This window comes from Cydia splendana, chromosome 25, assembly GCF_910591565.1.
Source record: "Cydia splendana chromosome 25, ilCydSple1.2, whole genome shotgun sequence".
Lineage (NCBI taxonomy): Eukaryota > Metazoa > Arthropoda > Insecta > Lepidoptera > Tortricidae > Cydia > Cydia splendana.
The window spans coordinates 10331386-10350242 of NC_085984.1; the positions used below are offsets into that span (position 1 = coordinate 10331386).

Below are 18857 nucleotides of genomic sequence, written 5' to 3' on the forward strand. Positions count from 1 at the left end.
GTTTATAATTTATATAGTAGTGTCTACTTCAGTGGTGGGCAAACTTTCTTCATGGGGGGCCAGAAAGTTTAGAAAATTTAAGTGGAGGGCCAGAATTGTAGCCAAAATTTATTTTGTTTGTGATAAATTGATAATCGTGGGCTAATGCCACATACTAATTATTTCATAGGACCGGCGGCGGGCCGGATAAAATCCATTCGCGGGCCGCAGATGGCCCGCGGGCCGTACATTGCCCACCACTGGTCTACTTGAAATAAAAACCACAAAACTGTTTTCTGAAAACAATTTAATTTGTTCTAATACTTCTAATAATATTGTGTCTTAGAGCATTTACTAACTGGAGTCGCCTTTAAGAGCTTACCTCTGCCGAAAAACTTGCACAATTGTGCAAACTTTTTTATGGACTGACATGGCTATTTGTACGTTACGTACAAATCATGTAGAAATAGCAATACATTTGACGTCCCCTCCCCCGCAAAAATCGGCAGACTGTTTCGTACAGAAAATGACAGCGATGACGTCTCCAGGTACTATATTACTTTCAAATTATACTTAGTAAGTAGATATAATGTGTACTGGATTTGTTCACATATGTGATTGTGATAGTGCGTAACCTTAATATAAGTATAGTACCTGGCCCCAATTTCGCCACGGTGACAGGTGCGACAATTGTAAAATCACTGTTGCTGACGTCACAGGCATCCATGGGCTACGGTTACCACTTACCATCGGGCGGGCCGTATTCATGTTTGCCACCATCATTGTATTATTTAAAAAAAACTTTATTATATCGGAAAAAAACAGATATTTCTTTTGCGATGTTTCTGACAATTGTCAAGATTTAGAAGAATTGTAGGTAATTCTTGACAGGTAATGAGTTATATGTCGGAATTTCGTGACAATTGTAGTGTTTCTTGTGACAATTGTCATAAACTTAGCAAGAGAAATATCTGTTTTTTTCCGATATAATAAAGTTTTTTTTAATAAAACAATGATGGTGGCAAACAGGAATACGGCCCGCCCGGTGGTAAGCGGTAACCGTAGCCCATGGATGCCTGTGACGTCAGCAACAGTGATGTTTTACAATTGTCGCACCTGTCACCGTGGTGAAATTGGAGCCTGTTAGTTTAGTATTATTGTCACTACCTGTGAGTTCCTATAATTGGCTTCGTGTCTACTACAATTTCTATGTTAGTGTCATAGCTGTTGGATCTCCAAATTAATAATTAAAAAAAATGCTCTAAGTATTGTGTAGGTATGAATTGATAGTAAGTGTAGGCTAATTGACCGGGCCATGGGAACCGCCAGCTGGCGGCGAGGCCAGGTTCGATTACCGGGGAGGTCACTTTGACATAACCTTAAGGAAAAATGTCTTTTCACATCGATTGTCTCAGTTTCATATGACCAAGGAGTTGTTTATTGCCATTGACGTATATCTGGCTGGCCTTACGGGCAATAAGAATGGGGCGTGAATGGGGCCCGTATAGCGGTGTGACACCGCTACAACGCGATTGGTCGATGAGTTCGCATCACGCGCGCGATTGGTCGCAACTAGTTGCGTTCGACTACACGATTGGCTCGAATTCGTGAGTGACACCGCTGAACTAGTGGCATTTTTAGGGTTCCGTAGTTCCATTCCCAAAGGGTAAAAAGTGTAAAAACAGACTCCGCTGTCCGTTCGTCTGTCCGTCACCAGGCTGTATCTCACGAACCGTGATAGCTAGACAGTTGAAATTTTCACAGATGATGTATTTCTGTTGCCGCTATAACAACAAATGCTAAAAACAGAATATAATAAATATATAAGTGGGGCTCCCATACAATAAACGTGATTTTTTTTGCCGTTTTTTGCGTAAGGGCTGATTTAGATGGCCCGCGAATTTTAGTTACATATCGGACTGTTGGTTACATTCAATTCAACCGACCGAACAAAACCCGTAATGTAATGAAACTCGCATGCGAGTTCTCGCATCGTCAAAATGAGCCCTAATGGAACCCTTCGTGCGCGAGTCCAACTCGCACTTAGCCAGTTTTTAGGGTTCCGTACCCAAAGGGTAAAACGGGACCCTATTACTAAGACTCCGCTGTCCGTCCGTCCGTCCGTCTGTCATAACAACAAATACTAAAAACAGAATAAAATAAAGATTTAAGTGGGGCTCCCATACAACAAACGTGATTTTTGACCGAAGTTAAGCAACGTCGGGCGGGGTCAGTACTTGGATGGGTGACCGTTTTTATAGATAATGGCACGGAACCCTTCGTGTGTGTGCGAGTCCGACTCGCACTTGGCCATGTTTTATTTATATACAACGTAAGATATAAGAGGTGTTCTTGGTTCTTGTAACGATAACGCCATATTTGTTAACCTTGGGAGTCGCGACTCGGTTGCGAAACTTCAACGCAACACTAACACAAGCCATTACCATTATGCAAGCGCGGGGAAAAAGTCCGAGAGAATGTTTACTCTATTTGTAAGATGCACGGGGGGCCTAGCCAACTGACCATCGTTGCAGCGCCGTCTTAAGCTATGCTGCGGCCCTTGGGCACCTAAGAATTTGGGGCCCTTTTGGAAAGTAAAGAAAGCGAATTATAACATCTATTTATTATGGGTAATCAAATATACTGTTACTGTCTGTCCTTCGGGGCCCCCTGAGGATGGGGGCCCTGAGCACCCCCGTGTGCCCTTATGGTATGGTATGGCCCCAAATTCTTATGTGCCCAAGGGCCTCAGCGTAGTTTAAGACGGTGAAAATTTCAACTGTCTAGATATCAGTATCACGGTTCATGACATACGTGACATACAGACAGACGGACAGTGGAGTCTTAGTAATAGGGTCCCGCGTTTTTACCCTGTGGGTACGGAACCTTAAAAAGCGGGTCGTTGTAGGAAATTCTTCGTCCTTAGCGTCCTTAGGGCCTACCACGTTCGAATTGTTGCCTCCCTGTCCCACTTACGTACAAATTTACAAGTGCGATAGAGAGGCAACACGTCGAACGTCGTTCGCGGTACCTAGGCCTTCTTATAATATACTTGTGCCCGACAAACAGAACGGGTGCGTTCGGAAACTTCGGAAGAATGGTTTACATTAATCGGCAAAATGGCGGCTTCCCTTCGATTATGAAATCTAGTTTCTAGTTGGGCAATGAACTTTGCTCGTTGCCATGGTTACATCATGAGTAATTTTTAGGGTTCCGTACCCAGTGGGTAAAAACCCCTATTACTAAGACTCCGCTGTCCGTCTGTCTGAACCATGATGTATTTCTGTTGCCGCTATAACAACAAATACTGAAAATATCACGATTCATGAGATACAGCCTGGTGACAGACAGACAGGCAGTGGAGTCTTAGTAATAGGAACCCTAAAAATGGTAAACATTATAAGCGTCCGTAACGCCACAAAAGTGAAACTTCCCGAACTTACTTTCGTTACTTGCGAGCATTAGAAAGGGCCACTTAGAAAGGGTTTACGTCAAACTGCTTGCCTCCATGCATGCTCAAATTTCGTCGTAACTACAGTGAAACCTAGATAATTGAAATCTCAAGGGACCGGCAACGTTGTGTCAATTAACCGGGTTTTTCATTTAAGCAGGCCGTGCCACAGTTCTTGAGTTAAAGCCTGGTGACAGACAGACGGACGGACAGACGGACAGCGGAGTCTTAGTAATAGGGTCCCGTTTTTACCCTTTGGGTACGGAACCCCAAAAAACAACATAAAAACACAGCAACTTCCTTCAACTTATGAAGAGAAGGAAAGCTAACGTGTATGGACCATTATGAAGTGTGAAAAATGTTTTTTTTGTAACCTAAATGACCTAAATCAGTTTTCCATCTCAATAGTTTGCTATTAGAAACTCCGAAGGTCCATTCAGAACAGTCGAGCCGACCACAAAATGATACAATCCGCAAGATTACGTTGTTACGTACGCGGTTATGAATCAAGAGCGTGACGGGAGCATTATACCGCGTTATGGTGCTATGCAATAGTTATGTTACGCCACGTGATACAAGGGCCTATGCGTACAGTAAGGTTTTTTTTAAGTCTTTTTTTTATGATACACATATCTTGTCTTATTTTTAGCCACGTGTGATTTTAACCCCACTTGACTCTAATTAATACTTATTTTTAAATATAAAAAAAAAACATTATACTAACACATGAATCTAGTATTAAACTGGATTGGGCATGAATGGTGGAGATAACTGACAGAACGGGATAGTCTTACGTATCTTTCAGTAGGAGTAGCAGAGAAAGCGCGATTATTGTTTGTCCTTGTCACAGTCTCACGTTTTATTTGTTCCCCACCGTAAATTTAGTATGGATTATGGTGGGTAACAAATAAATTCAACCAATCATAGTGTCGCATTGCGTATGTTTTGTCCCTCACGGAGGCACGCGTATACCACTTCAATAGGATCCAACCTTCAATGGTTTTGTAGCAAGTTTCCTTTCTGTACAGTAATACTATTATTTTTAGAGATGCACCGGATATTCGGTTACTATCCGGTATCCGGCATATCCGGCCAATATTTTACTATCGGCCGGATACCGGATAGTGACCTACTAAACGGCCGGATACCGGATAGTAACAATGCTTGATTTTGGAGTAAACAAATTGGATTTAAGAAACAGACACGGTCATAATCGTTCTTGTTTATTATTTTAAAACAATACAATTTAAACATTCCACTGACTTGCACGCGCACTCATTTCTAACCTAGAAATGTGTCCGCGCGAACGTTCACTAAAAAACAGGTCAAAACTGCAGAATGCGCGCCTGAATAACCGAAATGTTGGTATAATTCCGCTGGCCGAATATTCGGCGGCCGGATACCGGATATTCGGCCGATGGTCAGGCCGAATATCCGGTATCCGGTATCCGGCCAAACAACTATCCGTTGCATCTCTAATTATTTTATCATGTGACTCGGTATGCACAGGCCTTAAAAACCTAGATAAGCTGCAGTAAAAGGCAGCTTTAGCGGTTAACCTTGCAGTATTTATATCCAAATTACTCTGGCTGCAATATTGCATGGACTGCCAAGGTGAGCCGGTGGTTAACGATCAAAAACGACTGTCATCTGTTTTAAAAACGTTAGTCTTCTTCCTCGCGTTATCCCGGCATTTTGCCACGGCTCATGGGAGCCTGGGGTCCGCTTGACAATTAATCCCAAGAATTGACGTAGGGACTAGTTTTTACGAAAGCGACTGCCATCTGACCTTCCAACCCAGACGGGATACTAGGCCTTATTGGGATAAGTCCGGTTTCCTCACGATGTTTTCGATGTTTTAAAAACGTTAGTATTTCTATAAAAACCGGCCAAGTGCGAGTAGGACTCGCGCACGAAGGGTTCCGTACCATTATGCGAAAAACGGCAATAAAAATCACGTTTGTTGTATGGGAGCCCCACTTAAATATTTATTTTATTCTGTTTTTAGTATTCGTTGTTATAGCGGCAACAGAAATACATCATCTGTGAAAATTTCAACTGTCACGGTTCGTGAGATACAGCCTGGTGACAGACAGACAGGCCAGTTTTTCTTGAAATCATGATGTAGCCAACCTAAACGTAAAATTTTAAATAAGCAGACAGTGTCATGTATATTGATGAATGTATTTGTATGTATCGACATTAAATAATTAAGAGCGCTCTTACAAGAAAAGTCGAAATAATGCAAAATTGATGATACTAGTCGACGAAATTCAGGACTTTGCGCTCATTATTAGAAACAATGAGTACTTGTTCCAGTAAAAGCGTCTTCTTATCTTTATAAATAGCGTTGTAAATATTAGAAAAAGGACTTATTAAATTAGTAATGATTTTTTTTCTGATGGTCGTTTCCGAAAAACCCCGTGAAGCACTGAATGGCGAGCTCTTATTTGGAAATGTTGAGAATTTTACTCTGCTAAACCTGGCTATTTTGTATTACTAATACCCTGTACTTTAGGCATATCAAACTATATTTTTCCTACATACCTTTGAGAAAGAGAAAATCAAAGTAAAACGAACTCGATTTTCTCTCCGAAACAAGTGTCAATTCCTACGAAAATCTACTTAATATCGAAGTCATTTTCATACTCAAGCAATCTGCAACCTTTGCTTATACTGTTGGTATACATTAGTGTTTATGAAATTCTACTATAATTTTTTGGCAATTTTTTGAAAACTACTCTATATTACCGATAACGCGCGCTGCGCCAGCTCAGTGCCGCGGCAGAGCTTGTAGAGGCAGGACGTGTGTCGGTCGGCTCCGCACATTTTCAACGGCGACGACGAGGTTTTTTATCATTGTGTGCGGCGGGCGCCGTGTAAAACGCTATACTGTGTGCGTGTAAACCGCAACGAGAGACTTTGATCCTAGCACTGTTTTTATAGTATTATAATTTATAATGGTACAGTTTAATAAACTACCGGACAGGATTAAAAATATTTGAAACGACCTGACATTCTATATGTATTTATTTGACTCAAGATAGTACTCAGGGTCTGATGATGGAGCCGGAAGGTGGTCACCGGTACCAATCAACCATGCAACTAAACCACTTCGTGTTTAGGCTCGTTTTATTCATCTCAACAAGATCTTTGACACAAGATAGTACTCAGGGTCTGATGATGGAGCCGGAAGGTGGTCACCGGTACCAATCAACCATGCAACTAAACCACTTCGTGTTTGGGCTCGTTTGATTCGGCTCAACAAGATCTTTGACTTAAGATAGTACTCAGGGTCTGATGATGGAGCCGGAAGGTGGTCACCAGTACCAATCAACAATGCAACTAAACCACTTCGTGTTTAGGCTCGTTTTATTCGTCTCAACAAGATCTTTGACTTAAGATAGTACTCAGGGTCTGATGATGGAGCTGGAAGGTGGTCACCGGTACCAATCAACCCTGCAACTAAACCACTTCGTGTTTGGGCTCGTTTGATTCGTCTCAACAAGATCTTTGGCACAAGATAATACTCAGGGTCTGATGATGGAGCCGGAAGGTGGTCACCGGTACCAATCAACCATGCAACTAAACCACTTCGTGTTTAGGCTCGTTTGATTCGTCTCAACAAGATCTTTGACACAAGATAGTACTCAGGGTCTGATGATGGAGCCGGCAGGTGGTCACCGGTACCAATCAACCATGCCACTAAACCACTTCGTGTTTAGGCTCGTTTTATTCGTTTCTATAAGATCTTTGACACAAGATAGTACTCAGGGTCTGATGTTGGAGCCGGAAGGTGGTCACCGGTACCAATCAACCATGCAACTAAACCACTTCGTGTTTAGGTTCGTTTGATTCGTCTCAACAAGACCTTGGACACAAGATAGTACTCAGGATCTGATGATGGAGCTGGAAGGTGGCCACGGGTACCAGTCTACCATGTAACTGAACCACTTCGTGTTTGGGCTCGTTTGATTTGTCGCAACAAGATCTTTGACACAAGGTAGTACTGAGGGTCTGATGATGGATCCGGAAGGTGGTGACCGGTACCAATCAACCATGCAACTAAACCACTTCGTGTTTGGCTTCGTTCGATTTGTCGCAACAAGATGTTTGACACAAGGTAGTACTGAGGGTCTGATGATGGATCCGGAAGGTGGTCACCGGTACCAATCAACCATGCAACTAAACCACTTCGTGTTTGGCTTCGTTCGATTCGTCGCAACAAGATCTTTGACACAAGTTAGTACTCAGAGTCTGATGATGGAGCTGGACTGTGGCCACGGGTACCAGTCTACCATGTAACTGAACTACTTCGTGTTTGGGCTCGTTTGATTCGTCGCAATAAGATGTTTGACACAAGATACTACTCAGGGTCTGATGATGGAGCTGATGATGATAGACAGGTACCCGTCGCCACCTTCGCGCTCCATCATCAGACCCTGAGTACTACCTTGTGTCAAAGATCTTGTTGAGATGAATAAAACGTGCCTAAACACGAAGTGGTTTAGTTGCATGGTTGATTGGTACCGGTGACCACCTTCCGGCTCCAACATCAGACCCTGAGTACTATCTTGTGTCAAAGATCTTGTTGAAACGAATAAAACGAGCCTAAACACGAAGTGGTTTAGTTGCATGGTTGATTGGTACCGGTGACCACCTTCCAGCTCCATCATCAGACTCTGAGTATCACCTAGTGTCAAAGATCTTGTTGAGACGAATCAAACGAGCCCAAACACGAAGTTGTTTAGTTACATGATAGACTGGTACCCGTGGCCACCTTCCAGCTTCATCATCAGACCCTGTGTATCTTCAGTGTCAAAGATCTTGTTGAGACGAATCAAACGAGCCTAATCATGTTACTACATGGTTCATTGGTATCCGTGACCGCCTTAATCATCATCAGACCCTCAGTACCAGTTCGTTTTTAAACCCTCGTTGATACAAACTTTACAACCTATAGGTACCAAATGCAATGACGAAACATGTAAATAAGCGAGTAGGTACCTATAATTTCTTTCGAGTAATATACCTTCATAAGTACGAGTATGGGGCTATTCATAAATTACGTCGTTTCAAATGGGAGGAGTGGGGGGGGGGGGGGGTCTGGACATCGGATGATGGTAACATGACGTTGGAGGAAACAGATTCATCCGAAGCTTGATTTTTGGATGATTTGAGGGGTGGGGAAGGTCAAAAATCGTCAAAAATAGATGACGTAATTTATGAACAGCCCCTATGTACATTTGCACTGCATTTAGTATTTTCGTACTTACCAAATAACAGTTTTAGAACTTTAAAAGTTAAGTACAGTTAGTGTTGTTATGGTTGATTTCAATATGCTTCGCGAAGGATCAAGAATGTTTAATCCATCATTGTAGTGCGAGTGTGGTAGAAGGGATCGGCATACTGAGCTCGCACGGCCTGCCGCAGCGCGTAAAATACCTAAACTCGCTCAACGCCGAAATGTAATAGCGCTCTTAACCTTCACCTCAAAACTACCCATTTCCATAATGTACACCAGTAACACCAGTCTTACTATTGTTGGATCTTATATCTTTGCAGTAAGGTTGATTTTCAGTTAATAGTGGATATGGTACTAAGTAACTTACTATACATTACTACTACATATCTATACTGGAAATAAAATAACTAGTGGCTGTCAGCTGTAAACCTCACGAGCATACCTTAAAACTCAATTAATGTATGACTCCGCCATTTTGAAAAAAATCCAGAAACTGAATTGACGAAAAAAATCTATTTACACTGTAAATTAAGTTGTAAACTCTATATAGAGACACTCAAAGGGACTGGCTACTTTTTAGGGTTCCGTACCCAAAGGGCAAATCGGGGCCCTATTACTAAGACTCCACTGTCCGTCCGTCCGTCCGTCCGTCCGTCTGTCACCAGGCTGTATCTCGTGATCTGTGATAGCTAGACAGCTGAAATTTTCACAGATGATGTATTTCTGTTGCCGCTATAACAACAAATACTAAAAACAGAATAAAATAAAGAAAGATATTTAAGTGGGGCTCCCATGCAACAAACGTGATTTTTGACGAAGTTAAGCAACGTCGGGCGGGTCAGTACTTCGATGGGTGACCGTTTTTATAGATAATGGTACGGAACCCTTCGTGTGCGAGTCCGACTCGCACTTGCCCGGTTTTTTGATGTTACAGAGAGTTTTCGTTAAATAAAGAGAAATAAAATTAATATTAAAGTAAAGCCTAGAGCAAAAATTGTCGAAGTTGTAGGTAGTGAAATGTTATACCGAGTGACGTTATATGGAGTTTATACTGTAATTAAACTAATTAAATCATCGAACCTGCTTCAGATGCCGGCATACCCGCTAGTCGGGCAAGAGCTATAAACCTACACGCGACGCCGAAGTGCCCGACAGGCGAGCAAGCATTGCATCTTCACTACCTCAGGGCTGCCACTGCCACTAACAGAAAAAATTGTAAGTCTTCTGATTATTATGTGGTCGAAAAGTTGGTACAGTTGATTATTATATTTTATTACTTCACTTTATAATTTTATTTACTTTACCTAATGCGATTACAAAATAAAAATTCTTATTAGTTGGTTACGTGAAATTGCATGTATGTATCAATAGGAGTATGTATCAATAGGAATTAGAATTAGGAGAAGAACAAAACGGGGAGCCTAAACAGATGAGACAGCAGATTTAATTTTATCCACGTACTTATACGTAAGTTACTTGGCACAGCCCTGAGCGTCCGCCGCTTGCCCGACTAGCGGGTTCGCGGCGTGCGGCATTGAGTTGCACGTCGTTGCCCGACTAGCGAGTACTGTCGGTTTCTGGGGTATTGTTTGAAATTTTGCCTGGTTGCGAAAGTGTTGGACCATGGGCAACTTTGTATGGAGCCTGGACCCAACGCCAACCGAAATGAGAGTAAGTTCATTAGATAGGTATTTCTATGTACTTCATTTTGTTCTATGGGCACCAAGCGGAATTCCATTGGAGAACTGAGATATTGGTATTTTAGCCAAAATGTCGTCACCCTTACTACCTAGGCAATAGTGCCCATAGAACGAAATGAAGTACAGAGAAATACCTATCTAATGACTCTCAACTCTGTTGGTTTTGGGGCAATTTTGAAGCATAGTCATTTCACAAGAATCGATTGAGAATTGCAACCTGTAGAGGAGAACATCCAGACGTACGAAAGCATTTTTGCCCAAGCTTAGAGATGAGCCCAGTACGGTTACCATCAGTTTGTCACTGACATAAACGCCGTCGAGAACGTAATTTACTTTCTATACATCTCGCTCGCACTCGCATATTAGTGCAAACGGGATGGATAGAAAGTAAATTACGTTCTCGACGGCGTTTATGTCAGTGACAAGCTGATGGTAACCGTACAGGAAAAAAGGACCTTAATGCATTTTACGGTTACATGAAAAAGTAATCTTGGGTCCTTGTAATAAGGTTTATTTTCCAACTTTATCAAAAGTGGTAGTTGATTAGTAAGACGGACACAAATAATAGGAGTAATTCATTAATAACAATGACAGTTTTAATTGTGTTGATAATCGCTAATGTATTCTAATTCTATTGTCTCCGATACCCAAAGGTTGTCTGGAAGAGATAAGCGATAAGACCGCCTGTTGTTACCTCTATTGTATTTGTTTATGTTACTGTACACTTATTGTAAACTACGAGTATGTGAGGTGTGCAATAAAGAGTATTGTATTGTATTGTAATGGTAACGACAAAAAAGTAATACAATTGGCAGACTTTTAATGCAATATTGTTGGAGTTTTGTAAATTTATCAATTGATGGAAATTATCATTATTAACTTCAACATCGGTCTAGGTTCGTCTCTTTTCTTCCCTAGCCTTGTTACTTTACTGATTTCCCATATATCCCACTTTTCCGTGTTTGCGTTTTCACTGAGTTTATTCAACGTTTCGACAACCAGTTTTAATAGATCGTTGGTGGACGTCTCGATTTCACAGACTTTATGAAGTATAAAGTTATTCTTCTTAACCTCCTTCTCCAATATATGAACTTTTGTCTTTAATCTTCCTACTTCTACTTTGAGTTCCTTATTATCTTGTATTGGCTTCAATTTCTCCATTATTAACATTATTAATTAAATTATTAAATTATCATTATTAACTTCAACATTGATGTGCAGGATGAAGGCGCAGGGCTCTGCGTAGGACTGCGGCGAAGGATGACGTCGGAAATAAAATGCTTCTTAATCACAACAAAATAGCAGTTTTAATTTGCCATAAACCAAACTACATTTCGTCCATGTCACGGGTCGATTAAATAGGATTTAATTATTAAGTTTACATGTTAAAATTATAAAATAAAATTGACTAATGCAGAGCCATTACATTTTGAGCAGAGGGGAAACGAAAGACAAAAAAGGATAGGTGTAGGGTGGCAACATTGATCGTAGAGTAGGTGTTGCCTGTATAATAATAGACTGAGATGTAAAGGGCATACTACACGATTTCTAACACTCCTCCTTGCACTTTACATGCCTAGAAAAGCTCTAAGTATGGCTCTACATAAAGCATACTTATAACAAATTACATGCTGCAGGCTTAAGTCTAGTAAAAACACATAGACATAAAATATAGACATGCAGCTATAACTAGGTAAGACAGGAACGAATATCACATTTAAAAATCATGAGTAGAGAAAGTAGCTCTTAATTAATTAACATTTTAAAGGCTTAACATTAAGTCCCTGAATAAATTTACAATGTTTTTCAGCACATAAAGGTTTTGTTAATACATCTGCTACCATTTTGTCAGTCTGCAAGTACCTTACATTTAAGTTTCCTTTTTGAATCAGATCTTTAATAAAGTGATACCTTAGGTCTATATGCTTTGTTCTTTTGTGGGAGTGCTCTTTAACTAACAGTAATTTTTGAGCACTTTGGCTATCATTATAAATGACAGTGTTAAAAGTTTTATCGATAATTTCTGACAAGAAATTTCGTACAAAACATATGTCTTTACAACAATCTCCAATAGCTACGTATTCTGATTCGCAACTTGAAAGAGAAGTACATTGTTGCTTTCTTGCCTCCCAGTTAATTACATTAGATCCTAACTTAATCACAAAGCCAGTATAGGACTTGCGGTCTGAAAGGTCATTGGCCCAGTCTGCGTCAGCGTATGCAGTAAGGTTAAAAGTATTGCTCTTTGTGAAACAAAGGCCATAATTAATAGTACCTTTAAGATAACGTAGCACACGCTTCGCCATGCGCCAATGATTTTCATCAAAACATGTGTTAAACATACTAAGTTGGCTACATGCATAAGAAATGTCTGGTCTAGTACAGACTGATAAATACATTAGACTTCCTAATAACTGTCTGTACTGATAGACTTCATCATCTAAACATGTCTTATTTGATTTTTGTAATTTACAATTAACCGGTAAAGGTGTTGAAACAGATTTACAATCTGACATATTATACTTGAATAATAAACGCTTTATGTACTCAGTTTGATCTAAGGTTGTGATACCATTTTCTCTACAAACATTCATTCCTAGACAATTATTCAATTTGCCCAAATGACGGACTTCAAAATTATTTTGTAAAAGTTGTAAAATATTATTAATACAATTATTGTGAAATACATAAAAATCATCAACATACAATGCAATAATAATATATTCAGTCTTTGTCTTCTTTGTATAAATACATGGCTCACATTTGCTCTGAGTAAAATTATTTTGTGCTAAGAAATCATGTATTTTGATATTCCACATTCGGCTTGCTTGCTTAAGGCCGTATAAGCTCTTCTTAAGCAAACAAACCTTATCACAGTTTTTAAAGCCTAAAGGCTGCTCCATATAAATCTTTTCGTTTAATTCCCCATTTAAAAATGCAGTTGTAACATCGATATGATCTATTTGTAAGTTTAATTCAGTAGCAATAGAAAACAATATTCTCAGTGTGCTATGCCTCACTACAGGTGCAAAGGTGTCCGTATAGTCAATGCCCTCTACTTGACTAAACCCACGGGCAACCAACCTAGCTTTAAATTTGGCAGGCTTACCTGAGGTGTCGAGTTTCTTTTTGTAAACCCACTTACATTTGACGATGTTTTCATCTGCAGGTCTGTCTACTAAGATCCATACCTTGTTTTTAATTAAAGAGTCATACTCACACTGCATTGCCTGCTGCCAGTCTTCCTTTTCAGAAGATTGCATGGCTTCACGGTATGATGCAGGCTCATCTGGCGAATAGCCGTCCGCTATCATAGATAAATCGTAGTCTCTGAGATGCTGTGGCACATTACCTCGTGTTTTACGTACGGGACGTGAACGAGACGTGTCGGAAACAACCGGCAGCGTCGGCTCACTTGGTGCAGACTCCGGCAGAGAAGACACGGGACCCCTTGGAGCACCCACTTCATCACCGTTGTCATGATTATCAAATGATGACTCCGGCAGAGAAGACAAGGCGCCCTTTGGGACGCAATCTTCATCACCGGGACTGTCACTTGCACCTTCATCGCCCGTACAGTAGTGCTCAGAGAGCGGTGACCACGCCGGTGGCGTCAGGGTCTCTGCATCTGAAACATTATTTGAAGAGGATGAGCACTCAGCTGACTTATCTTTTTCATTATTTTGAATGACATCATTAACATTAAAATTAGAGTCATCATTAAAATTATTCAATGCATTAAAAGAATTATTCTCATTATTAGTCATTGAAATATTAAAATTGTCTTTATCGATATAGTAATTATAAAAATTGGCTCCACAAGTCTTTTTACTACTGTCATGTTTTCCTATAAATTTATCCTCATTAAAAATAACAGATCTGGACTGTATTACTCTATGAGGTTTAGTGGGATCAATCAAACGGTATCCTTTAAAAGTTTCACCATAACCAACAAAAATTAACGCTTTTGCTCTTGCATCAAGTTTTTGACGCTTTTGACTAGGCACATGTGCATAAGCAGTACACCCGAAGACACGTAAATGACTGATGTCTATAGGAGACCCAGTCCATAAGCTCTCGGGAATTCCACCTGAAAGCGCTCTGGTAGGAGACCTATTTTTCAGGTAAATGGCTGTCATAACTGCCTCTCCCCAGTAGCGGTTACACAGGCCGGATTCCTGCAGCATAGCCCTAGTTTTATCAAAAATCGTTTTAAAAGCCCTTTCCGCTGTTCCATTTTGAGCAGGATTGTAAGGGACAGTGGTTTGATGTATAATACCTTGTTCTTTAAGATAATTGGCCAGTTTATTGTTTGTAAACTCAAGGCCATTGTCACTGCGCAAACATTTTATTAAAAATCCAGATTGTTTCTCAATCATAGTTTTAAAATTAATAAAATGTGAACTCACCTCTGATTTATGCTTCATAAGGTAGCCCCACGTTTTCCGGGTATGGTCATCTGTGAAGGTCAAAAGGTAACGAGCTCCACCCCAAGTTTCGACTTGCATAGGTCCGGCCACATCTGAATGGACGAGTTCAAGTGGTTGGGTAGTGCGCTTCATGCTGACAGCAGGATACGGTGCTCGCACCATCTTGCCTGTCAAGCACGGCTCGCAACTACCACTGATGGTGTCTTCTTTCTGAAAGAGTAAGTTCATGCATTTCTCCCCATCACCAAGAATCCTCATACCTGGTTCAGACAAATGACCTAGACGTCTATGGATTAGATCCATTGGCACTGTCGAAACAGCGTGAGCATTCACTGTCTCTTGCCTGGTTTGCAAGAGCTTGGAAGACTCCTCCTCAAGGATGTGTCGCACTTGAGCCTTATATTTATACAAACCATTTTCCTTAGAAGCAACTAACAGTTGATCGCCAGTGACTTTAACATTATCAAAGACTTTACAATGATCCCTACTAAAAACGACAGTATAACCCTTGTCAGTGATTTGACTAACGGACAGTAAATTGCTGGAGAGGTCAGGCACATGGAGAACATTTACAAGGCTAATATTGGAGCATAAAAGGATCCTACCACTACAATTGCTATGTAATTTATTACCATTAGCTATATAAATAGTAGAACTTTTACCTCTAGGTTCTTCTAGTAGCTCCTTATTAGCAACCATGTGTTGGGACGCACCAGAATCCACGACAAAGTCATGGCAGCTGCTGCCGCTGCATACCATGGCTGATGCAAGCATAGTGTGATTCTCTTCATTGTTCTTCAGCTCCTTCTTGCGCTTAAAGCAACGCTTGATAGTGTGTCCGCTCCTCTTGCAGAACTGGCAAAACATAGGCGACGACTTCTTCTTTTTGCTTCCTAGGTAGGCCTTCACACCCTCCTGGTCACTCGCACTTCTCCGGTGTTCTTCTTGTAGCAATCTGGCACGCACGAGCTCCACCGTGAGTTTGCTTGTAAGACAGGCGGTTTCCAGACCTGACACCAGGTTGTCAAATTCCTGCGATAAACCACTCAACAGGATCTCCGCTACCTCATCATCGTCTATCTTCTTGCCTATATCATCGAGCTGTTGAACGAGCCGCATCACCGCCTCGACATATTCCGACATGCTGCTGTACTGATTATATTCTATTTTATGCAGTTGACGTAGCAAGAGCACTTTTCGGTATAGGCCCTTGGACTCGAAGGCATCGGCGAGTTTCTTCCAGGCATCCTTTGCCGACGTGGCATCTCGCACGTACTGGTACAGTGCGGGCTTGATCGTTAAACATATCTTTGCTAAAGCGCGGCTTTCGTGGGTCGCATTGGTGTCCGTACCTTCAACACAGCCCCATAGACCATCCAGCGTTAGCAACATTTTCATGGCAAATTTCCAATTTGAATAGTTTGCCAAGCCATCCAGCTTCTCAACTGGAATGTGCCCGTTATTTTCACTGTGTGACGACATTTTGGACTAATTTGTAGTGACTTTAGTTGAACAATCGAAGAAAAGTGAGGTTATATGCAACGAGGGAAGTGCAATTCTAACCTCAAAAAAATGACACTATTTCCGACGTACCTTTCTGTGGTTTTGTTTTCAGTATCCTCGCGGCACTCTCTTCTGGGTACATAAACTGATGTGCAGGATGAAGGCGCAGGGCTCTGCGTAGGACTGCGGCGAAGGATGACGTCGGAAATAAAATGCTTCTTAATCACAACAAAATAGCAGTTTTAATTTGCCATAAACCAAACTACATTTCGTCCATGTCACGGGTCGATTAAATAGGATTTAATTATTAAGTTTACATGTTAAAATTATAAAATAAAATTGACTAATGCAGAGCCATTACATTTTGAGCAGAGGGGAAACGAAAGACAAAAAAGGATAGGTGTAGGGTGGCAACATTGATCGTAGAGTAGGTGTTGCCTGTATAATAATAGACTGAGATGTAAAGGGCATACTACACGATTTCTAACAAACATCATTTCATCATTCATTTTCCACACATTATCCCAGCATTTTTGGCACAGCTTATGGGAGCCTGGGGTCCACTTGACAACTAATCCCGAGAATTGGCGTAGGCACTAGTTTTGACGAAAGAAACTGCCATCTGACCTTCCAACCCTGAGGGTAAACTAGGCCTTATTGGGATTAGTCCGGTTTCCTCACAATGTTTTCCTTCACCGAAAAGTGACTGTTAAATATCAAATGATATGATATCATTAAACATCTACACTTGATATTATAGGACATTGGTTCAAAACCTGGGGGTAATTTTCCCTTTAGGGGTAAAAGAACCATTCCATGGGGGTAACAAAAATTGTTATTGTCAGTCACAAGCATGTCACAAGTAATCATCAAAAATATTTTTTGATACACTTTTTTATTGCCAACTGTACTTTCTCTCCTTTGCATGTCTATGTACTACTCGAGAAGTCGAGACCTTTCAAATGAGCCTAAACTTTATGTGTTTATGTTTTTCCATCGAAGAGTTCCTTTGGTTACCTTCCGACTGCATCATAAGATCAGCTCCATGTTAGCATATTATTGCATTGGGTGTGTAATGTTTAATATAATTATAAAAAAAATATCATACATTTGTTATAACGCCATTTTATATATTATTTTATGTTATAATGTAATTTTTATTATACGTTTCCTTTGTTATATTGTGATTTCATCTAAACATTCATTGCTATAATGCCTATTGTAATATAATTTTTAAATATTATATAGACATATTTTATAATGACATTTGTTATATTATATTTTTGTATAACGTAATACTTCATACAATCTTATCGAGTATAAATACATATATTGTATAACATTTATTGTCATATTTTATTTAATAATAAGATAATAACGTAAAGTTTTACATATTTTTATAACTAGTACGCAGGCCTACTTCTTTTACTAGCTATTTTATTCTAGGGAGGTCGCAGTTCTATCCTAACCTAACCAATTTTTTCACGGTTTTCGATTCTGCGGGGCCCGCAGTTCAAACCTAACCTAAACCACTTTTTTGCTAGGCATTTTATTCTAAGGAGGGTCAAAGTTCTAACCTAACCTAACCCTCTTTTTGCTAGGTAATTATTTGTTTGTGCGGAGTCGCAGTTCCAACCTAACCTAACCCATTTATGTCATGCATGGTATAATAATATACTCCGCCTGGTACTCCATTCCCGTCTTTTCTAGGTCACCTAACTGACACGCGCCTACGTCATCATGCGACAGCGCTATATGATAATATGCGATAGCGCTATATGTAGCGGCCATGTTGTTGTGACGTAGGCCCGTGTCACTCTGGGAATGGAAGACCATGTTTTATTAGACTATGATGCAACTATTATGCCACACAAATAATTATGTGATGTCACTTGTTATAATAAATAATATGCTTTAGAGTATATAATAATTATGGCAATGTATATTATACCAAGTGTAAATATACCTTATGACCATTATACCAATTATAACATTATGTATACCGTTAATTAGATATTACGGTAGTATGCCATTTATTACGTTATTCAAAATAACGATATAACAAACTATAATATATGAAAAGTAATTATAACAAATGTAATGCACCCTATTGCATTGTCATCGGAAATATGTAAGCATGCGAAATTTCAGCTCAATCAGACACCCGAAAGTGGTTCAAATTTAAGTTACAAGATTTGTAGCGCCATAGGTACAAAGAAATATATGTAGTGAAGCTAAATAAAAGTGTGTAAAACTATGTAATAAAAATATAATATTTTAAAAAAGTTGTATTTTTTTTTTTTTTAAAGATGTAAAGTTTTGTAAGAGACTTTTTAAGAGTGGGTCAAATTTATTGAAGGTCAGAAAACACAGTTCACACCTCGTTCACACAGTTGTAGCAGAACAGAACACAAAGTACAAATTTCAATAAATTGATTGTTTAACCCTTTATAGGGCGCACTTGGATATTATATTGCAAATATTACCATTCTGTAACAATGTCTTTTTGTGTTTTTTACTTATGCAGAATTTTTAGGTAATTAGCATAA

The 18857-nt window shown here is 40.0% G+C and overlaps 2 protein-coding genes across 5 annotated transcripts in view; both read right to left on the bottom strand.

Annotated features, from left to right (window-relative positions):
* LOC134802787 (acyl-CoA-binding domain-containing protein 5) overlaps positions 1-18857 on the bottom strand; it is a 57283-nt gene that overhangs the window by 36204 nt on the left and 2222 nt on the right. The gene's annotated exons all lie outside the window — the stretch shown is intronic.
* On the bottom strand, positions 11817-16679 carry LOC134802920 (uncharacterized). The gene is made up of 2 exons (XM_063775638.1): positions 15468-16679; positions 11817-15015 (listed from the first exon to the last, which is right to left on the bottom strand). The coding sequence occupies exons 1-2, from the start codon at positions 16285-16287 to the stop codon at positions 14993-14995; spliced, it is 843 nt and encodes a 280-aa protein (XP_063631708.1). The 5' UTR covers positions 16288-16679; the 3' UTR covers positions 11817-14992.